This window comes from Schistocerca americana, chromosome 1 (assembly GCF_021461395.2).
Source record: "Schistocerca americana isolate TAMUIC-IGC-003095 chromosome 1, iqSchAmer2.1, whole genome shotgun sequence".
Taxonomy (NCBI): Eukaryota; Metazoa; Arthropoda; class Insecta; order Orthoptera; family Acrididae; genus Schistocerca; species Schistocerca americana.
In genome coordinates this window covers 183,786,035-183,809,698 of record NC_060119.1, presented here as the reverse complement: position 1 = coordinate 183,809,698, position 23,664 = coordinate 183,786,035, and the positions used below count along the sequence as shown (strand labels likewise).

General features: G+C 41.5%; 2 protein-coding genes across 2 annotated transcripts in view; one reads left to right on the top strand and one right to left on the bottom strand.

Moving 5' to 3' along the window:
• The window catches only part of LOC124544859 (organic cation transporter protein-like), a 189,997-nt gene that overhangs the window by 134,369 nt on the left and 31,964 nt on the right, over positions 1-23,664 (bottom strand). The gene's annotated exons all lie outside the window — the stretch shown is intronic.
• Positions 12,660-21,712, top strand: LOC124550283 (beta-1,4-galactosyltransferase 7-like). The gene is made up of 4 exons (XM_047125464.1): positions 12,660-13,259; positions 13,333-13,556; positions 14,273-14,419; positions 21,380-21,712. Exons 1-4 carry the CDS (start codon positions 12,885-12,887, stop codon positions 21,615-21,617), a joined length of 984 nt encoding a protein of 327 aa, XP_046981420.1. The 5' UTR covers positions 12,660-12,884; the 3' UTR covers positions 21,618-21,712.

Below are 23,664 nucleotides of genomic sequence, written 5' to 3'. Positions count from 1 at the left end.
GGTGAGTAATGTGGTGTATTGGAATTCTGAATAAAACCAACTAGCTTTCAGAAAAAGGTGTGTTGCCTTACATATTCAACGTCCCTTGCACTTACTTCCCCGTTAGCTGAGTGGTCAGTGCGACAGAATTTCAATCCTAAGGGCCCGGGTTCGATTCCTGGCTGGGTCTGAGATTTTCTCCGCTCAGGGATCGGGTGTTGTGTTGTCCTAATCATCATCATTTCCCATCGACGCGTAAGTCGCCGAAGTGGCGTCAAATCGAAAGACTTGCACCCAGCAAACGGTCTACCCGACAGGAGGCCCTAGTGACACGACGAATTATGAAATGTTGCGCAAAGGGAAATTCTTTGATGAACTGATGACTTTTTAACTGCGCTCATTTAACACAATGTGCATTTTTCACCCACAGATGTTTGTAACTACATGTATGTTATCTTATTTGCGTTCAAAAACAAGTAGTTTTCACTGAAATATTTATAAGCGTTCCTCAACTGTGCTAAGGCTCTAGATTTTAGTTCTTCTACAGACTTGTTTTTTACTGTAAGTGAAGTGTCTTCTGCAAACATTATGACGTTGTACCTACCGCTGATGTCATATCGTTTACATCAGAATGAAAAGGGACGTCCAAGAACTGATCCCTGAGGTACACCAAACTTACTGAAAATTAGAGCGTACATTTACAGCAGCGTTACTGGCTTTTATGCTTTACGTCTACACACTGCTCTGTTTTCAACAAATAATTTTATGATGCTAGCTGGCTTGCCCCTGACACAATCGTAGTTTAGATTGTATTTTGTCACACATACAATCGAATGCCTTTGGAAGGTCAAGAAAAACACAAACTCTCCTTTGCGCATCCAGATCACAATAGCATCAGCTACAAAGTTAACTGTGGCTATGGTGATAGAAACAGATCTTCTAAAACAATACTGTGTCTAATTGCGTTTGTTATTCATATCCATAATATTTTATATTCTAAGTTTCCAGACAGTTTCCACAATTTTAGAAAAAATATACGATAGTAATTATCTTATAATTTGCAGGATTTTTCTTATCACCACCCTTTTAACAGGCACAACTCATTCTTTTTCAGGTATTTAGAAACAGTCAGATATTTCACTAACCAATAAACACAGAGCATTACTAGAGAACTTGGTATTCCATTAATACTTTCTGTGTTTTTGGGTTTTGAAGTATGTATTAATATGATACCTCTGATTCATCTGCTGGGAGCTTTAAAATACATTCTGTACTATTGGGGATACCATTCACATTTGTTAATTTTTGAGAGATATTGGTATCTTTTATGAGTTTTTAGACTGCTAAGACACAATGTTGATTGAAAATACTGCCCACACCATTTGTATCTCTACATTCCTTCCTATCTATCTCTAAAATAATATGACTGGTATTTTACCTATCAGAACCTTTCCAATTTCCATTTCTGTGGGATCAAACAGTCCTAGAAATGTTTTTGGAATATGAAATTTCATTTTAATATAAATTTGGATTTTAGTAGCCTGCTGTAGGCTCTCTTCTTGTCCTTATGTCAATGCTGTCAGTATTTTTGTTTGTCATGCAATTTCCATATGCCATTTTTAGTTCATCAGTATTTACATAGTATCTAATGTTGAGCAAAACTACTCCCATCTATCTTGTTATTTGATGACCGTATTTCCTTCCATTCCTTACTTTGGTAGTATTTGTAGTCTGCTAAAATTTGCACGCTTCAGTAGTTTAAATTCTAACACTATGTTTTTACAGCAAACATTGATTCCTCATATTTAACCAACTGTTATATACTGATCTGTGGTTGCAGTATTTATTAATTGCACTGTTAGCGTACTCTGAGGCATGTTAGTAATTACATGATCTATCAATGATTATGAGATCTGACAACACATTGTTGGGCTATGTACACACCTAACTACAGAAATTGTTTCATCTGTTATAGTTCTTTAGACTGGAAACAATTATTTCATTCTCTCGCAGACTATGCTTTGATATAAAAACCATGTGGTGTGTCCATCCAATTAAATTTCTATTTCATCTAATTTACTTGACACATAATGAACATTTCTGTGCAAAACTTTTATGGGGGAACCACCTTCATTAGTATTACCTACGTTCTTTTCGCCTCCCAGCTCCACCCCACTCGTTGTAGTGGAGAGTGTTGATCGATTTTAGAGTCATATGAGGGAGTACACACTCGACATCGCCATAAGCAGTTTCTCAGGTTATCTACTGCTTTTGTTGTTGTGAGACATGAGGTTGTGTTTTGTGTAGCATTTGCAAATATCTTGAGCTCTACGCGTTTAAGTGCTGTATAATAAATTAAAGCTGTTTGGAAGGTCTGTAAATTCATCAATTACAGAATTTTGTGGCAAGTAAAATTCTAATATAGTTTTAAAACTACGAGGGTTGCCCGGAAAGTAATGCACCGCATTTTTTTTTTCTCAGCCGAAAACAATGCTACGAATGCGAAACGTTACGTATGCGTTATTTGACGTCTCCTCAGTGAGTGCGCCAAGTTTCCGTCACTTCCGACAGATAGCGTAGCTGCAGGACAGTTTCAAAATGACGTCTGTAGGTGATGTACGTTACAAGCAACGTGCCGTAATTGAATTTCTCACTGTAGAGAAAGAAACTGTGGCAAATATTAACAACCGCTTGTGCAAAGTGTATGGAGCATCTGCTGTCGACAGAAGTACAGTTCGTCGCTGGGCACGGAGGGTGAGGTCATCGGAAGGCGGTTCAGCGGAGGTACACGATTTGCAGCTGCCGGGGAGACCATCCACGGCTGTCCACCTGGCATGTTGCAGCGAGCTGATGTCATTCGGGAGAACAGACGCATTACGACTCGGCAGTTGGCGCTGCATGTGTCAGTCCGCAAAGGAAGTTCAGACAGTGAAGCACAGGCTCCGCCACCAGGACAAGGATTGGTACCGACAGGGCATACACGCCCTTGCTTCGCGCTAGAGGAAGACTATGGAACGGGATGGAATTTACGTGGAAAAGTAAGTGTGTGGATAAAGCACCATTCTTATAGTGTGTGTAATTATCATTACGTTCAATAAAGAAATATTGAAGAAAAAATGCGGTGCATTACTTTCTGGGCACCCCTCATAGTTATATGACATATAGACGATAAATCCAGTCTTCTTCGATGGTGAAGCATTGTGTACCTTGAAACGGAAGAAATTATTTTACCATAAAACATTTGATGTTAGCAAGTAAACCGAGTTTCTTTAATCTCTCAACAGTTTTAACTGCGTTTAAAATCAAAATCTGTATTAATATCCCATAGCTTCTATTTCAAAACGTATTTAACTTTTAACGTTTTCTAATAATATTTCTACATGACTTTGTGTCGCATACTGATTCTTGGTACGTAGTAGAGAATAACGGAACAGATAGACTATTATATAAATTATTGATAAGATTTCGGGAGAATATTCGTTTCTAGGTACTTGACATTTAGAAAAACCTAACTTTCCCGGAGTAATCTCCGTAAGTGCAGGAAAAGACTGCAGCACGCAAAAAGTCAATACCATCACTTAAAAATGGAATTCGAAAATATATTAAACGTCTGTGACAGAGCTGGCTAGAGGTGAACTTCTGAAAACTATTCCGAGGTACAAGACTCTCCGCTTTTTTTTTTTTTTTTAAAAAAAAAAAAAAAGGTTGCTACATCAGTGTTTGGGTTTTCCACAGGCAGTTTGTCTGGCACAAACCAAAATTACAGCAGGGATACCGCATCCCATACAGGAAAATAATGTGGCAGACTAGCAAGTGTAATCTATCTGCTGTTAATGTTAAGTAGCTATATCAGTGGATAACTCCTATTACAAGGAGCGTTCAGTAAGTACTACAACAGAATTTTTTTGACCATATTAGTCCCCACTCTTTTTACTACAAGACCCTATTTTTTAACATAATGCCGCCTCGGCACACACCGCTGAGCGCCTCGAGCGGATAAGTCCCGTTCAACGTCACGCTGTACCTCACGCGCTACAACAAGTACTCAGCGTGCATAAGTGGATCAATGTTTTTGTTTTTTTAAAAAAGAAAATTTCACGGGGTAGATAAGAAAAGGAGATAAGGAAATTTATTGTCTATATCAGAACATACATTTACCAGTGATCTTTGGTTTACAATTACCATTCCCCACATTAGCCCATAAGAACAGATACTCGTCTGCATTTAACTTCTTCTTTCTCCTTGTAGACAGAGTAAACGGCTTGTCTGGCACCAAAGTCCCATAAGGAGCCTTAGCAAGCAGTCCTGTACTCTCTGCTATACTCCAAGTCTTCCAACTCAAGATATTAGCGTCTGGAAAAGCTTCAAGGCCACCATAGTCTGCGTGGTTACCTTACTTGGAGTGCTTGTTAGCCCGCTTGACACAACTTTACTAATCGACGTCGGAGCCAACTTCTTGCTGCATCAATAACCTCCCCGTCATCCATATACTGCTTCCCGCGGAATGCATCCTTCATTGGGCCAAACGGGTGGAAGTCAGAAGGTGCGAGATCCAGGCTGTAGGGTGGATGAGGAAGAACAGTCCAGTGAAGTTATGTGAGCTCCTCTCGGATGCACAGAATCGTGTGCGGCTTTGCGTTGTCACGGAGGAGAAGTTCGTTTGCATTTTTGTGGCGACAAACACGCTGGAGTTGTTTCTTTAGTTTCCAAAACATTGCAGGAGCCACAGCTGCGTGCGGCCGGACGGCACGCGGGAGACCAGACAGGTCCGCGGGACCGCATTGCGATGATGACAGACGCCTTGCCCAAAGACTCTCCATGCTTTTGTTCTCTGTCAGGTCTCCATAGACATTCCGCAAACACTTATGAATGTCTACGATGCTCTGGTTTTCCGCCGAGAGAATCTCAATGGCAGCGCTCTTCTTGGAACGCACCGCCGTTGCGGAAGCCATTTTCAAGCTTATCTGTCGCGCCGCCATCGATGGGAACTTCATGAAACTATAGGGGCTGGAGCGGGAGTATTCCACGATTTCCCACAACAAACTCCGCATTTTTTCAACCGACGTTACCAGAGAAAAAAAGCGTGTTGCTTTACTTATTAAGCGCCCATCGTACATTCATACATCGCATCGTTCCACTCCCCCCGTATGGAATACTACACCTAGCAAGACAGAGCGGATGAGGTTAAATTTGTGGAAAAGGGCCAAAAGAAATTACTGTCAGTTGCACTCAACATAAAACTTTATTTCTTAAAGCAGACAATCGCACAAGTAAGACTCAAAAACTCTGAAGGTTTTAACGAAAGACCTCCTTTGATTTAATTTAGATCGGCTGAAGGCCACATCGAAAATCCGAGGCACAAAGCCTAAACAAGGAATTGAGGTACAGGAGTTCTTCTGGATGTTTTACTTCCTTAGAAAAAAAATTTATCTCCAATATAAATAGGCTGAAAACCTTAGCTTACATTTTTTCCATAGAACTCAGCCGAAGGCCTCACATTAATCAAGAACAGTGATACGGCTTAAGGCCGAGACAAAGATTTTCAATGTTTAATCTAAATAGGCTGAAAATTCGGCTAAAGGCCGCATATCAACAAAACAAAGTAACGCCTAGGAAGAACTTTCAATTTGAAAAGGCTGAAGGCCTTCTCTTAAAATATTTCGTGTAAAACTCGGCTGAAGGCCTCATACTAAAGAATAACAATCTTATGACTTAAGGGCAAGACAAGGATTTTGAATTTTGAATTTAAGAGATTAAAACTCGGCTGAAGGGTACACACCATGCAGAAAACAATTTTAAGGCTTAAGGCTTCCAAATTTCAACTAAAATAGACTAAAGGCTTTATCCTAAAATGCTTCACGTAAAACTCGGCTAAAGGCCACATAGAGTGTAAGTAGGCTGTTTAGGTTTTTATATTGCTAACGCCATGTAGCGCTCTATATGAAAATCACTGGCTGTGCTGTGTGCAGTCTGTGGCTGGGTGGCATTGTTGCAATATTCGCCATTGTAGTGTTGGGCTGTTGGTTGTTAACAGCGCATAGCGTTGGCAGTTGGAGGTGAGCCGCCAGCAGTGGTAGATGTGGGGAGAGAGATGGCGATGTTTTGAAATTTGTAAGACTGGATGTCATGAACTGCTACACTCCTGGAAATGGAAAAAAGAACACATTGACACCGGTGTGTCAGACCCACCATACTTGCTCCGGACACTGCGAGAGGGCTGTACAAGCAATGATCACACGCACGGCACAGCGGACACACCAGGAACCGCGGTGTTGGCCGTCGAATGGCGCTAGCTGCGCAGCATTTGTGCACCGCCGCCGTCAGTGTCAGCCAGTTTGCCGTGGCATACGGAGCTCCATCGCAGTCTTTAACACTGGTAGCATGCCGCGACAGCGTGGACGTGAACCGTATGTGCAGTTGACGGACTTTGAGCGAGGGCATATAGTGGGCATGCGGGAGGCCGGGTGGACGTACCGCCGAATTGCTCAACACGTGGGGCGTGAGGTCTCCACAGTACATCGATGTTGTCGCCAGTGGTCGGCAGAAGGTGCACGTGCCCGTCGACCTGGGACCGGACCGCAGCGACGCACGGATGCACGCCAAGACCGTAGGATCCTACGCAGTGCCGTAGGGGACCGCACCGCCACTTCCCAGGAAATTAGAGACAATGTTGCTCCTGGGGTATCGGCGAGGACCATTCGCAACCGTCTCCATGAAGCTGGGCTACGGTCCCGCACACCGTTAGGCCGTCTTCCGCTCACGCCCCAACATCGTGCAGCCCGCCTCCAGTGGTGTCGCGACAGGCGTGAATGGAGGGACGAATGGAGACGTGTCGTCTTCAGCGATGAGAGTCGTTTCTGCCTTGGTGCCAATGATGGTCGTATGCGTGTTTGGCGCCGTGCAGGTGAGCGCCACAATCAGGACTGGATACGACCGAGGCACACAGGGCCAACACCCGGCATCATGGTGTGGGGAGCGATCTCCTACACTGGCCGTACACCACTGGTGATCGTCGAGGGGACACTGAATAGTGCACGGTACATCCAAACCGTCATCGAACCCATCGTTAACCATTCCTAGACCGGCAAGGGAACTTGCTGTTCCAACAGGACAATGCACGTCCGCATGTATCCCGTGCCACCCAACGTGCTCTAGAAGGTGTAAGTCAATTACCCTGGCCAGCAAGATCTCCGGATCTGTCCCCCATTGAGCATGTTTGGGACTGGATGAAGCGTCGTCTCACGCGGTCTGCACGTCCAGCACGAACGCTGGTCCAACTGAGGCGCCAGGTGGAAATGGCATGGCAAGCCGTTCCACAGGACTACATCCAGCATCTCTACGATCGTCTCCATGGGAGAATAGCAGCCTGCATTGCTGCGAAAGGTGGATATACACTGTACTAGTGCCGACATTGTGCATGCTCTGTTGCCTGTGTCTATGTGCCTGTGGTTCTGTCAGTGTGATCATGTGATGTATCTGACCCCAGGAATGTGTCAATAAAGTTTCCCATTCCTGGGACAATGAATTCACGGTGTTCTTATTTCAATTTCCAGGAGTGTATATATATTATGACTATTAAGGTAAATACACTAATTGTTCTCTATTAAAATCTTTCATTTGCTAACTATGCCTATCAGTAGTTAGTGCCTTCCGTAGTCTGAATCTTTTATTTAGCTGTCAGTAGTGGGGCTCGCTGTATTGCAATAGTTCGAGTAACGAAGATTTTTGTGAGGTAAGTGATTTGTGAAAGGTATAGGTTAATGTTAGTCAGGGCCATTCTTTTGTAGGGATTATTGAAAGCCAGATTGCGTTGCGCTAATAAATATTGTGTGTCAATTTAAGCACAGTCATGTATAATTTTTCTAAGGGGACGTTTCAAGAGTACTTATTACTAAAAAGATAATCACTATGTAAAACACAAGGAGTGGCGCTGAGAAGGTTCCAAGGGTCGGCCTGGGAAGGTAACACTAACGCAAGTTTAGGTGAGACAGGCAGCCAGACCGACAACATGTTAATCGGAAGGCCACAACCCAGGGACGGTTCACGACCGACCGACAATGTGACCGATTTCCAAAGGTCAGATACAACTGCACAGAGAATGGAAAATATCGACCGATGAAGAGTAAACCAAGATAACTTCAAACTCGGCCTCACCAAGATCAAGGCATCAAACACCACTCAAGACAAGTTTAAAAGACTACTGAAAACACAAGTCACTACAGGAGGCTGCAGATTCTAGGCAACAAAACACACGGCTTGTTATCACACGCGACAATGGCTGAGGAAACAACAATCCACAAATAACAAACAAATCGTAACAGTCGAGTATTAAGAAAAGGTAACTAATTACTGAACTTGAGGATAGTGCTTCGGAAGAAAGCGAAAAGTCGCTCACACAGCTAGCGCCTCCAAATGTAACAGCGAGTGCCCGCCGCTAAAAGCCCCGGCTTGGCTACGCGCTGTGAAGACTACGTCGCTGCTCACTTCCAACGAACCAACAAAGTCCAGCAACATCCCAACTTGGAAAATGATGTTCGTCCCGAGGATCCAAGACGTCGTCGACTGAGACGACCGCCGAGCAAACGACCAACGGCCGTCCACTTTGGTCGACAGCGGTCCCGGCGAATACTAACACCATACGGACCCGACCGTTACTGGCTACCAACTCTTCCCCGACTGATACTGATATCAGTGCTCAGCAGACCACATGTCGCCATCTGACGACCAGCTGACCGAACGACCAACGGCCTCCGTCTGCTTCGACCACGGTCCCGGCGCGTACTTGCACCATGCGGACCTGCCTGCTACTGAATACCGTCCAATAGACGAGTAACGACGAACCCGACTCAGTCCACAACGCAAAGGCGACTGAGACTCAGAGCCGACTGACTAACATGCGACTGTCTGCCTTCCGACTGACTCTGCCGACACACTACACCGACTCAGTCCACCGACTCCTTCTTTCCTGTCAGAGCAGAACCCGGAAATACTCGCGGTCGCTCCGCAGAAGCATCACGAACCTACTATCGATAACGCTGGCGCTGCCACTCACGGACAGCGAAGGTGAGCAAGGGTAGTGGCGCCAGAAGACATTAACAGAAAATTAAAAAAATATTTTCAGAATTGCAGGAAGGACTAGTCACAATCGTGAGTCACGCACGGCTCAAAACCTACAGTGGAGTAATTCTGTAGGCTTAAAATTAGTTTTTAAATGGCAAAAGAAAGGTACCACATGTGTTGTAACACTTAGTCCACGTGAATCATGTGAAGAGTATTTAAAACAACTTATTGCAGTGACAGTGCCGGACTCGCATTTCTATAACTGTCTTGTTGTTAGGAGGACATATGTGCAAATGCTCACTGCCTATTGGGCTTACAACACATAGACGTCTCAAATGTAAAATTTCTTTTGCTGAACTCATTGAAGACAGTCCGAGTTGCAGACGGATCTCAGGCCTGTATTTCAAAGCTGTGGAGGCGCTAATGATAAGAGTTGACAGGTTCGTTTGAACCGGCCATTTGACACGAGAAAATTATTACGCGGACATTATAACGTAGTAGTCGACGCGAGTGTAAACAAACGAGAACACTGTTCATGGGCGAGGAGTGGTGCGGCGGTGCAAGCCATGCCTCCCTCTCGCAGGGCGATCAGACAACACCCCTGTGCTCCTGCGAAAGCAGAACTGACGTAATGGTCATACGGATCGCGGACTCCTGGTGCTGTGAGAGTCGCATTCGAACCTTGTCACGGGCCAGGACTAGCCTCTCCACTCATTTCAAAATAAGAAAAGGGTACAACGAGAAACGCACAATACAAAACAATCAGTAACGGCTAAGCGCAACTGTTCACTGAGGTTGGCAGTGTCGTAAACATGGTAGTTCAGACAGGACCCCCTACTGGTACTTTTTTCCTTGAGTCCTCAATCTTTTGTCTGGTTAGACTGCGGCGCACCACAAATTCTTCCCATGTGCGAACCTTTTCGTCTCACAGTAGCAGCTGCACTTTACGTCCTCAGTTATTTGTTGGATGTATTCAATCTCTTTCTTCCCCAGCACTTTTTGTCCTCTCCCTCTAGAACCATGAATGTTATTTCTTGGTGTCTTGACACCTCTGCTCCTTCTCGTAAATGTTTTCCACATTTTGCTTTCTTTGCCGATTTTGCGCACAGCGTTCTCATTTCTTATCTTATCTATCCAACTAATTTTCAACTCCCTTCTTTAGCACCACATCTCAAATGCTTCGATTCTCTTCTGTTCCTGTTTTCCCACTGTCCATTATTCACTACCGTACAATGCTGTGCCCCAATCGTACATTCCCAGAAAATTCTTCTTCAGATTAAGGCCAATGTTTGACACTAGTGACTTCTCACGATTAGGAACGTCCTCTTTGCCTTTGCTGATCTGCTTTTTATTTCGTCCTTGATTCATCCAACATATGTTATTTCGATTTCAACGTAGCAGAAGTTCTTAACTTCGTCTACTTTGCGGTCCCCAATTTATCGCTTATCTCCTTTCTGCCACTTTTGTTTTTCCCTGTTTATTCGCAGTCCATATTACACTACGACGAATAACGAAAATAAATTCAGACCTTTATCAAGCAAAGATATCAAAGCATAAGATGCGAAAGAATCAAATTTTACACCGAATGCTTTTCATAAAATCGGATAATTAGTATTTCATAGCTCCACTGCTTTGCCGAGAAGACATGTGGCTGTCGCTCTCTGTCGCGCGTGCTGCAGCGACAAGATTCAAACACATTTGTATTCCAGCGTCGCCAGTTGCAGCGGAAGATAGACACCGACACAGATGTCACTCACGTGGGACACGTCCGTGACTGTACCTGCGGTTTTGTTTTTTTCGCCTGAAGCTGTCGCACGCATTCGGTCGCTTACGTAACACACACGCATGCCCGAGGGAGACTCGAACCTCCGTCGGAGGAGCCGCTCGGACCGTGACAAGGCGCCTAAGACCGAGCGGCTACCCCGCGCGGCAGCACTCAAGAATAGGTCGCATTAGTGTCCTATATGCCGTCTCCTTTGCAGATGAACCAGTTTCCCAAAATTCTCCCAATAAACCAAAGTCAACCATTTGCCTTCCCTACCATAATCCTTACATGCTCCAACCATTTCATTCCTCTTTGCGGCATTACGCCTAGATATTTAATCGATGTGACTGTATCATGCAGCGCAGTACTAACGCTGTATTCGAACATTAGGCCATTGTTTTTCCTACTCATCTGCATTAACTTACATTTTTCTACGTTTAAAGAAAGCTACTGTTAGTCACAGAAACTTGAAATTTTTTATGTCATCTTGTATCCTCCTACAGTCATTCAATTGCTGTACAGCAGCGCATCATCAGGTAACAGCCGCAGATTGCTGTCCACGCTGTTCGTCAGATCATCTATGCCTATATAGAGGATAACAGCAGCCGTATCACACTTCCCAGGATCACTCCTGACGATTCCTTTGGCTCTGATGAACGCACGCCGTCGAGGATAGCGTACTGGATTCTCTTACTGAAGAAGTCTTCCTGTTACTCACATATCTAGGAACCTATTTTGTAGACAGAAGCTTTCCCGTCTCAAGGAAATTTACTCTATTCGAACTGAAAAAAATGGTTCAAATGGCTCTGAGCACTATGGGACTCAACTTCTGAGGTCATCAGTCCCCTAGAACTTAGAACTACTTAAACCTAACTAACCTAAGGACATCACACACATCCATGCCCGAGGCAGAATTCGAACCTGCGACCGTAGCGGTCTCGCGGTTCCAGACTGTAGCGCCTAGAACCGCACGGCCACTCCGGCCGGCTTATTCGAACTGAGAATACGTTCAAGGATGCTGCATCGAAGCGATTTGAGGACACTGATCTGTAATATTGCGGTCCGGTCAAATAATGGTAATTCGAATCTTATGAGTGAATGATTTTTTAAACGCGAAATTTAAAATCTGGGCTTTCTTTTTATCTTCTACTGCCACTCCAGATCAGACTCGTCAATGAGAGACCAGGTTCTCACACTCAGCAACATCTTTCGCTAAGGGTGTGGCCGTGGAAATTGTTATAAGCTTCGCGCATCGATCTTTTCGTAGACGCAAAAATTTGTAAGAATTTTTACCCGTCAGCATTTCGGCGTTCTTTTTTTGAGTCGAGAGTGCAAAGCATTTTCGGAATTTTGTTATAAAACTACGGTTGGTCTTTTCCGTCCCTAATTCATTTATTCAGCACATACTTCTCCATAGCGTGATTTACAGTTTAAATTTTTCCCCTAATTTCTCTGCGTGCATCGTATTAGAACTGAGAAATGTGCATTCGTTGTCTAAATAGGATGCTAACAACTGCTTATGTGTTCTTTCTAGCATAAAAGCTCTCCTAGCCTTCTTGTGTTTCCTTATTTTTGTAATCATCGTCGCTATAATGATATCGCGACCTGTATTGAAAATGTGGATAAAGTCTGGCCTGTTTATGCTACAAAGCCTGAAATATTTCCACTGCGTGTGGGTTTTCAAGCCAGCTGCTCAAGACAAGTTTTCGAAAAACGTGTTCAGAACTAATTCACAAGACAGTCTGTTCCTAGATAACAGAGTGGGCGCAATTACCTGCCAGATAAGCCTCGCACGAAGAGGAACATGAGCGGGGCTATGTCAAGCGACTTGTGCCGATCCAGAGTTAGGCGGCCCTCGTTCAGGACGTGAACAAATAGTAAAACTGCCACATAAAAGTGTCCCCACAAATCAACGATGTGTTTTGCAAGTACCGTGCTGAGAAGCGCTTGTCACGAAAATCTGAATTCGGCAAGTGTTGTATAACCGTTACAGTGATGTTGTTCAAGAAGGCAAGTTACGTTTTGAATAATTGTCTTGCAATGTTTCATTGCGAAGCTGTTCATTAACGCATGATGCAAGATGGGTGTGTATCTGGGATTTATTTTGTGCAGAAATAAGTCTCTGGTGCTATGTTTATTCATAATGTTGGTGCTTGGATGCTTAATTGCTTTGATACCAATCACGCCAGTTAAACTGACAATTTACCGTGTTTGTTGCTCAGTGACTAGTGACGTAAGATGTTTGTATGACTGTCTGGATAAAAAATTAAGTGGTTTAAATGAACGTAAAATCGAAGAAAAGGCGTACCAAAAAGAGGACGACGAAGGTAAACATAAACTAGCTGTACTCGTTCCTTTTAGGGACCGTTTTGACGAGCTTTTGGAATTTGTCCCCCATATGCACAAGTTTTTGAAAAAGCAGAATGTAAATCATCATATATTTGTTTTAAATCAGGTAAATTTTATTTCTTCCGCTTCATAATAGGGTTGCAAGTTTGTTCCTGTGACAAAATAATTTTGTTTTAAAGATCGACAGTTACCGATTCAACCGTGCAGCGTTAATCAACGTTGGATTCCGAGAAGTGTGCCCGCAGTGTGACTACATTGCAGTGCATGATGTTGATCTTCTACCCCTTAATCCACAACTATCATACGGCTATCCAGAGAAAGGCCCATTTCATGTTGCATCGCCACAGCTGCATCCTCGCTATAACTACTCAACATTTGCTGGAGGAATACTGCTAATTAAGAGGTAAGAATATACTTGATATAAGTGCCTTCTTTAACATTCCCATGCAATTTAGCTGTTAGTTGCTATTAGCATTCTGTTAGGTGATTCGTGTACTTACATGACTGACTTATTGACAAAGATGAGTATATATTAAAATTTGTCATAAGATTTGAAGTAAGAAGTATTACTACTTACCGTGATTTTTCAACCGTTTTCCTAATGGGTTAATTGATTTATAAGGAAAACTTGGCGTTATCCTGAAGGATGGTTTGACCACCACAGCACTGTAGTAGGAATGGTGTTTTGGAGATAATAAGCGCGTGAATATTTTATCTTTGAACTGACTTACCCTCCAGTTATAGAGGGACCCACAGTTTAATATGGACTACACATCCTCATGCAGCTTGTCATTTTATAACTCCTCAAATAATATTAACAAAGCTGTAGTCATGAGGTGGCTATTTGCCTCAAGAACTGCGTATAGAATACATATTCGTTTGAAAATTCACATTTAAAGGTACTCCCCTCACTTGATGTTCATTTGGAAATTATTTTATTTGTAGTATTTATAGCAGCGGTGCAGTGATAGTTCTGTTATCGAACGAATGATAACGAAAGAGGCAACGTAGCCCTTATTAGCAGGGAATGTGATGTGTAGTCATATCTTAGCGTTGTATTTAAGGGCATTATCATCTCCAGTTCACAATAACCCAAATTATTTAAAATTTGGTTTTCAGAGAAGATTTCCAAAAAGTTAATGGAATGAGCAATAAATACTGGGGCTGGGGTTTAGAGGATGATGAATTCTATATTCGCCTAAAAGAAGCAAAGCTGCAAATATCTCGCCCACAAAATGTAACTACGGGAAAAACCAACACATTTAGGTAAGAAAAGAACTGGAGCCTCCTTAATCTGTTTTTTTTTTTTTTTTTTTACAAACTTTCAAACTCATAATGTATGAACGATGTGTGTGTGTGTGTGTGTGTGTGTAACACACATTAGCATAAGTAGCATTTTAATGTTGATAGATAAGTTTTAGCACACATGAAAATTTTCAAATTTTAAAAGTTATTTTTTGTGGTTCATCTCTGTGTGTTGTTCTTCTGAAGAGAGTGTGTTGACAACTTATTAAAGAGATGTATTCCTATGTAAGTATGTTTATTTTTCATCATTCCAATCCTCGTACCAACAATGTCGATCATCTGCCTCTGAAACGTTGTAGTTATGTATAGGCTGTCACCGTGCATTGTTTATTTTGGCATTGACCAAATAAATGAATGTAAACAGGAATGTGACTTACAGTATTTTATTACTTCTTTCTTCAAAGATATCCTAGGAGATTCATGGTTTCTTATTTCAAAGACGCACTTAACTAATTTATTTCCACTAAAAATTGTTTCTGCGCCAGTGAGGTTGCTTTCATAGCTACTGCATACATCAGGCGGTTGTGGAAATATGTGTGGTTATAAGATAATTTTCAAAAGACTAAGTAGAGGCAGCATATTTGCCCTGCACAGAAGGGAACATTGACATTTATCTGATGGACTGATTAGTAACAATGGGTACACCACATACTGTAAATTGTAACGATGTTCACTTTGCTACTTTATTGTATCCAAGATCCTACCACTTAAAATTAATTTAAATTTTTTTTGGATAACTAAAGTCACCTCTTTCTGAATCACCAAGGATTCTGCAAACAGCCATCTTGCTAAATTCGGCTCTCTCACTGTTCAGCCAACAGATACAGAGATCAGTGTATAAACAGGCTGCCGTCTGTTCCTTTACTTCCAGAGAGAACTGACAAGCTTGGGCGAAGTTCAAAAACTAGTTCACAAGAAATAGCTGACTGCTTCAGACATGATGAAGTGCACAAATATGCAGTACTCTAAATCCAAAACAAAGACCATCCAGATTCAATGAAACACCTCCAACCACTGTACATTATTAAAAAGGGAAAGAAGAAGACTTAAGAAAGCCTTAAAAATATATGTACACAATCTTACCCAAATAGATAAAATAATAAATGAAGCAGTCCGCTTCTGTAACAGAAATAGTAATTTATTTACGAATTTTTAAGACCTTATAACGCAAACATAAATCCACACCAGTTTTAATGCATTCTTCTCACAGATGTTTGTTTTTAAGTGACCGTGAAAAAATGGGAAAAAAAGAGATGTAAGTCACACTGTCAAACATCTCTCCTTTGATAGCTAAGCTCAGAAGTACACGTATCTTTGGAGCAAAAACATTAACAGGGTCATCTGAAAATTGCGGACATGTAAGAGCAGAAATGTTTGCCACATAAGTCTATGAAAACAGTGCAAGTGATTACAAAAAATCAGTTCTTCTCACAGTTCGCTGACACAAGAAAATAAGTCCTTACATCACTAGTCGCTGTTTCCTCACTAACTGTGTGGACTGCATTTTTACTTATGTCGTTTGTAGGCATTGCTGTAAAACATTACAATATCATCATTTTAAATTTGTAGCATCTGTTGAAGTTATCCATCCGCAGAAAAACAACAGATAGTAACATTAGTCTGCTGCAGTTTTGTACTGTATAAACATGTCTTGTATTAGACTTGAGCATAATACGGCACCAGACGATAGATGAACTTCTGCAATGCATAATGCTATGCCCACATACGAAATGAAAACATACAATTAATAATTTTATGCGTCTGGTTGCAGCCATAAACATTAAGCTACAAAATAATTTTAACTTTGAAAAAGTAGCTGAGTATGAGCTACTATTATTACTTAATTGAGTCGGAAGTAGCTGATGCGGTCTAATTGGTAGACATATTGCACCAAACATGAGAAGTTGTTTCAGATAACTTTGGCGGTTTTTTTAATCATTTCATGATGCTACAGCTCTCGTTCTCTTTATTTGACGTACGAATGCACAATTTCGGACCTTAGGCCATTTTCAAGTATCTAAAACGGAAGCATTATCCAATGACTTAGCAAACGTCATGGGATACTGGGGCATAGATGGCGCAGGTGTGTTGTATGCGCACCACACGTCCCCTGTGTCAGCCGAAGTGGTATAGAAGACCTGAGGAGTGGTTGTGCAAGTGATTTATGTGATGTATAAGTCGTCGTAAGCTGACGCCGCTCGAACGGGGTATGGTGGTCGGTGCCCGACGGATGGGAATTTCAATTTCGGATTCACACTCAGCCGTGTCCAGGATGTATCGTGACTGGTTGAATGAGAGTGTTATAGTCCACAACAAACGAACTACCGGCCGCCTAGCCACCCTCGATGACAATGACCGGCGACGTCTGAGACGGAGAGACGAACTGTCAAAAGTGACAGAAGGCCAACAATGCAACAAGTCACGGCTCAGTTCAACACAGGACGTGCTAGACACGTCTCCCAGTGGACAACCTATAGGAACATGGGTCCCGTTGGAGCTGGTGCTGCACACGGGTGCCACTATTAATGCAGCGACATCGGGCACAACGGCTTGCATTTGTCGCCAATCACCAGGGATGAAGACTGGAACAACTGCGTAACGTAGCCGTAGTCGGACGAATCAGCTGCACTATGACGATGGGAGAAACTGTGTGTGTCGCGCAGACCACATGGATCAACCAAGGAGGTCCGTGGTGTCTCTGTTGCGGTCTGGGGCCCATTGTCCTTGTGATGAATGGGGCCCCTAGTTGTTCTGGAAGGGACTTTGAATGCTCCGCGGTATGTTGAGCTGCTCGGGGGACATCGCTCCCACGTCGCCCGAGAATGGTTGCAGAAACATGCAGGGGAGGTCCAAAGATTGAAATGACCACCCCGGAGCACAGATTTGAACCCCACTGAGCATATCTGGGATGTCGTAGAACGCAGGCTCTGTGACACGGCTCCTGCACCTACGAACAGACCGGAGTCTGTTACCGCTCTGCAAACGATTTGATGTCAGCTGCTTCCAGATGAGGATAACTTATTCAGCGCAGGAACAGGTCACATCCGAAGATATACTAGGCGGATTAACTTATTTTATGGAGGGTTATTTAATGGGTTATTATGTCACGTACGTCCTTGCTCCCAAGACTGCTTGTAAATGAAATTTAGAAATAGTTTTTCGCTATTTTAGAAGCACGATACTTTTGAGCAGTTGTTGAAAAATACTATTGAGCAGTTGTTGCAAAGTCTGATATATTAGGTCGATGTTTTTAAGGTACTTGCATTAGGAAGATTATAATAATTTTAAAAACATTTGTTAATTAAGCAATATATGTCTTTGTTCTCAATTATATTTAATTTTTCTTCGTCACTGGTGTGACCGTATGTAATTTCTTTAAAACAACTGGTAAGTATTTGTTTCTTATTATGGGAGCACATCTGTTTTGAACAGTTGTTGCAAAGCTACATAAAGTCAAGTAAAACCTTTCATACCTTCTTTATGGGTGCGAGATCTTTCGCATCACAGTCATATTTATTAATGAGTACAGCGATAATTATACGTTGACTGGTTCTCTACTACTTCGTAGTAGAACTGATAGCAAGTTGTCTAAGAATTTTCCGTTTCGCAGGTCTTTTTGTTCATTTAAAACCCTGTCTGAATGGTCTTTTATATGGATATAGATTTCAAATACTTCCATTACATCCATGATTTTATTTTTTGTAACTTATGTAATATTTGTTGTAATTTATCTGTATTAAGTATTTTGTGACTGGTGTCTTTTAAATGTGCAATAAAGAAGGCCGGGCCATTATCGTGTGTTAACTTTCCTTCCCTCTGTCCAATCAATTTTGAGCATTCTTCACAGTTGATTTTGTAGATTCCTGTAGCTAGTGTATAATTTTTTTATTCTTGAAACTTCGAGTAATTTTGTCGGAAACAGTACCTGTATATGACCATACGAAAACTCTGTTTTTCTATTAACTTTTGAGTCTCTGATTAAAGTTATTTCATCTACGAGATTGGTGTGTTTGATTGGTCTTCTTTTTGTATAATACGTCCACTAAGTTTTTTGGGTAACTTAGAAACAGGGGTACAGTTTCAAACAGCTAATATCACTACTGTACAGCATTTATTGTGATGACAGGTTTCGGCAAACTACATTGGTGTCATTAGATCTGTAAAGCGTAGATCAACATATTCCAGCACAAATGCGTATTAAATCGCGTCATATCACAGAACGATATTTCATGAACATGAGAATAATAGTATGTCAGTAAGTGAAGCATAAAAAACTCATATTCGTACATTAGCAAGAAGACTTGCTGATATACTTCTGTTCTCATGTTCGTGAAATATCGTTCTATGATATGTCACGATATAATATGCATTTCATAAAAATTCAGTGAAATTTACTGCAGACGGTATGTTATATTCCATGGTACTGTCCATGTTTATGTGAAATTGTGTTACACCCCCTTTACATCTGATCCCAGTGTGCTTGAATGTGTTGATATATACTTTACAGAACTGATGATGGCAAGGTGATTTGCCGAAACCGATCATCACAATAAATGCTGTACAATAGCGATCTTGGCTGTTTGAAGTTGTACTTCTGTTTCTACATTAATCTAGATCGCCTCCTAACTTGATAATGTCAAGCATATATTTTCGGATAGCCGTTATTTATAGCCACGTTTTGGAGAAGATTCAGTTGTTTTTAAGTTATTTTTCTTTTTCCACTGGTAAGTGGATCAGTGTGTGTATCAAAGAATGAAAATATCTGAGCTTGGGTGCTCTCGGTGGCATGATTGGTTGCGTACAACCGTACATCAAATGAAGATGGCTGTTGAAGGCATCTCGGAATTATTCAAGAAATTCACCGCAGCTGCACAGACCTTGTCGCATTGAAAATTTAAGTTGTACATGCGTAAATCAGATAATAGTCAACATATGAGAAAATGTCCTGATAATAGTATATAAATTCACTTTGTCTGAGTAGTTCAAGAAAAGACTCTCACCTACGACCCACATATTTCCTGTAGGTGGTATTTTGTACTGTAGAAACTAAATCTTTCCTGTAAATGAATTCACACACCATTCCTGATTTTTGTATGACATTGGGTTTGCAGAGATTGCTCACGCTGTTCAATGTTCCTTTTGATTTCTCTTTCCTTTTCGGAAAAGTTGCGGAAGTCAGGGACTCAACAGTTAAATTCTCGATAGGTCTCTCAGCTCTGTTCCAGTTATTTTTGCTGCAGAATGTTGTGCAAAATAAAGTTACATGATGAATCGATAACGTTATTCACTACGCTCTTTGAAGACAATGTGTATTTTTCAGTCTCAGATTAATGAAATCGATTGGAGATGTCCACTAGCTGCTAGATACTACCTAGGCTTCGAACAATAACTCTGTTGTAAATTGATGGTGTACAGCAACCAGCCATAAATCGCTTTTAGGTTACTTTCCTGTGCAACTCACAGGAAACCAATGTGTAATATGTTTTGATGACAACATGAAAAAACCGTCTAACGATGAATTGTGAAAAATTCCAAACAGGTAACGGTACTTTTTAAATACAGTAACCTAAAAGCAATTTGTGGCTGGTTGCTATACACCATCAACAATTTCACATAACAGCCACGGTATCCAACCATATTTTATTTGACAAAACTGCAGTAATTCTGTTGATTTGAAGCACTAACACATCTGAAATATTTTCGGTTGTTTTTGAAATACTTATACTTTAGAGAGTAGAGTTGAATGTGTTATAACCCTCTTTCTATTTTGTAAGTATTTTACCTACTTGGCCTTCACAGTTAGCCATAATAATTCCACCAGCTATTCTGCTGGTTGTTGTTATATACTCATACTGCTTCATTCTTTGGTAACATTCGCCTTCTGTTCCAACAAATACTCGTATTTAACGTAAGCTGTACTCAATCTAAAGGTTGGTTTAAATGTCACAGAGCGTTGAACAGACTTACGCATCTAGTTATTGGTTGTCCTACAGTTTAATGTGAACTCCAAACCACGGGGTGAAATGGCAATTTTCGCATATGAAAATTACGTCCAAAGACGAAAAAAAATCCTAGAGGTAACTGAGGAATGAACTCTGACCCTGTGGATTTGTAGTCTGACGTTCACCTGTTGAACCACTTAAGTTTAATTTGGTTCGCAGAACTAGAAATAACGAAATTTGGAAGCATTCAAAAGTTCCGTCCCAATCAGCGTAAAATGTCAAATCTGTAATCAGAGTATACCCAGCTGTAAGTTACGAGCAACAAAACAGTAAACAACAAGACAGCACCTTAAATAAGCATACAGTCCAAAATTTGTTTCTCTGGGCGCAATGGACAGGTGTGAGAGACAAAAGGAGACCTAGATAAGAAAACAAAGTCGTTGAGGAAGCTATACCATCTATTTTAGAACTTCGGCTTGCTGCATATTTAACCAAACTGAAATTTGATGAGCTAAAGGTTTTTTTATGAATTTATCATAATAAGATGGATGTTCACCATTTAGAATGAGGTGTTCGTATCCTAACCTGAAATTTCGTCTTGAGAACGCAGTCTTTCGCGGCAGCACAGTTGTAAAAACATTACTGCGTCAATCCAAAGTAAAAACCGTCTACCTTTCTACATTGCTCCTGAAGAAGTCGATGGAGATAATCGTCGAGAACTTGAGTTTTACCCTGAACTGACGCAGCAATGCGTCCTAGAATGTTTTATACAATTTAACTCTGTTTTATATATTTTTGAATTGCATTGCCCTACATCTGATTAAAAAATCTCATGTGCTACAAATGTGAACTTCGTGTAAGTGATTGATTATTTGATGTACCAGCTGCGATATTTCACAGTGTTTCCGTAGCTGTAGAATAGCCTACTTGTTTACACTGAAAATTCAGATACCTTTTTTTTTCTTTTCTTTTTGACCAGGCACATGCATGACAGTGTAAGAAGCAAACGTGATAAGATCAGATGCTTCAATCAAATCAAGTTGACAGAGGATCGTGATTTGGAGACCGGTGTGAACACAGTGTCTTATAAACTTACAAAAATTAGGCAGATGAGTATTGATGGTGATCGAGCTGCAGTTCTAAACGTGAAGCTCCACTGTGATAAGCTACTGACTCCGTGGTGTGAATGTAACTCTAGCAATCAGTCAGCACACTAAATCTGGGCAGGTAGCAAGCTCAAAAAATGTAGACTGTAAGATAGTAAAGTACCAATATGTTCACATTATTTTCAGTATTTATAACATTTTGTTGATATTGAGTGGACACCAGTTGTTTATGTTAAAGTTGGAAACGGCTTCATGTGAAGTAGTTTTATATTGTATGTTTTGTAGTGTTTATAGCTTAGAACTTTGAAACTTTATATTATGTACCATTTGTTTACTCACTATTAATTTTTGAAATGCAGCTTTATACACCTAATGTTGCCTTTGCACTCAACAATAATTTGCATAAGAGGCCATACACGTAATGTACACTGTATTTGTTGATACTTTGCATCTGTACCCTGCATCTTTGAAGCGCTTAATAGGCAGAGAAATTTGCTGTGTGGTGAGCATTTTACCTTTTTATAATTATTGCCTTTTCTATTTTGACTGTATCCATTTAAAACCTTTACCGTGCTCACACGGCGGTATGTTTTTCAGATATACGCGCAGTAGTAATTTTTTTCGTTTGACACTGTTTTCACACCAGGCTGATGAAATATGACGTTAAATAATTATTATGAAAAGGTAATAAAAATTGAGGGTCAATTTAATTAAATATGCTCTTTGACTGCAGAATATTTTGGAGAGTAGACTGGAAAACATAATTGGGCGGATTAAAGCACCGTGCGTTGCAATCGGGCCTGAATGTTCTCCAGTAGCAGTGAGGAATTTAATCAGATGTAGCTGCCATGTTGTAAAGTGTTCTCATGTTGACGAACTAGCTCAGTTTACCATGTGAGTGAGATGTTTTCAGACCTTGTACTGGTCGTTTATACGACATTCAAGTGGACGATAGGCGAGATGGACGATATTACTGCATATTAGCAGATCCCTACTACCTACTTCACAACAGTTGGCACGACGAGGCCATATGCTGCTCAAAAAATGGCTCTGAGCACTATAGGACTTAACTGCTGAGGTCATCAGTCCCCTAGAACTTAAAACTACTTAAACCTAACTAACCTAAGGACATCACACACATCCATGCCCGAGGCAGGATTCGAACCTGGGACAGTAGCGGTCGCGCGGTTCCAGACTGTAGCGCCTAGAACCGCTCGGCCACCTCGGCCAGCCATATGCTGCCTGCAGCAGTATACGCGCATTGTCCTCTGTTCTCTGCGCGCCAGACTGTCGGCACTCTTGATATACTTCCGCCCTTTACTGCACGAGGACTTCCGAGGAAGCTTTCCCACCCTTACTTGCGGCATTACTGCGTTCAATTAATATGCTGTCGGTGTCGCAGTACATGGGATGAGAGTAGGAGTGTGGGATAGGTTAGTGAGGTGACTAGCTGGTCTGACTATTTACACTTATTATGCTTAATTGGCTGGTTAAATACTGGTACTAAGAGGATAAGCAATTTTAATTAATAATTTCCCATGGACATATTCGCTATATACCGCCTATTCACTTCTGCAATTGGCAGTATCCTCTTCATTTTTATATTTACGCTGTTTATTTTTAAAGAGAGGACGGCAGCCGTTTTCCCTGACGGCCGTTTTGCAATTGAGTGCTGCAAAGTGTTACACCGTGAATCACCAATATAGTATTTATCTAAGTTTGTGGAGTTGTTCACCACATAACAGGTACTGACGCACGGTCAGGGTGACAGGTATTGTCCTGCACTGGCAATTTACAATTCTTATGTTTAATCGGTCGATGAAAGACTGGTACTACAAGGATAAGTCATTTTTAATTATTTTCTATGGTTCAAATGGCTCTGAGCACTATGGGACTCAACATCTACGGTCATAGTCCCCCTAACTAACCTAAGGACATCACACAACACCCAGTCATCACGAGGCAGAGAAAATCCCTGACCCCGCCGGGAATCGAACTCGGGAACCCGGGGGCGGGAAGCGAGAACGCTACCGCACGACCACGAGCTGCGGACTATTTTCTATGAGTGAATTGGTTATAGACTACCTATTCCTGCCTCCAACTGGCAATACCCATTTAATTTTTATATTTACGTTACGTCCTATAAAAGAGAAAACCA

What these genes read in the sequence shown, in the direction of transcription:
- LOC124550283 (XM_047125464.1), top strand. Translation starts at nt 12,885, where the DNA reads ATGGGTGTGTATCTGGGATTTATTTTGTGCAGAAATAAGTCTCTGGTG. An exon ending in ATATATTTGTTTTAAATCAG is followed by an intron (nt 13,260 to 13,332) that starts GTAAATTTTATT and finishes TTTGTTTTAAAG; the next exon opens with ATCGACAGTTACCGATTCAA. An exon ending in GGAATACTGCTAATTAAGAG is followed by an intron (nt 13,557 to 14,272) that starts GTAAGAATATAC and finishes TTTGGTTTTCAG; the next exon opens with AGAAGATTTCCAAAAAGTTA.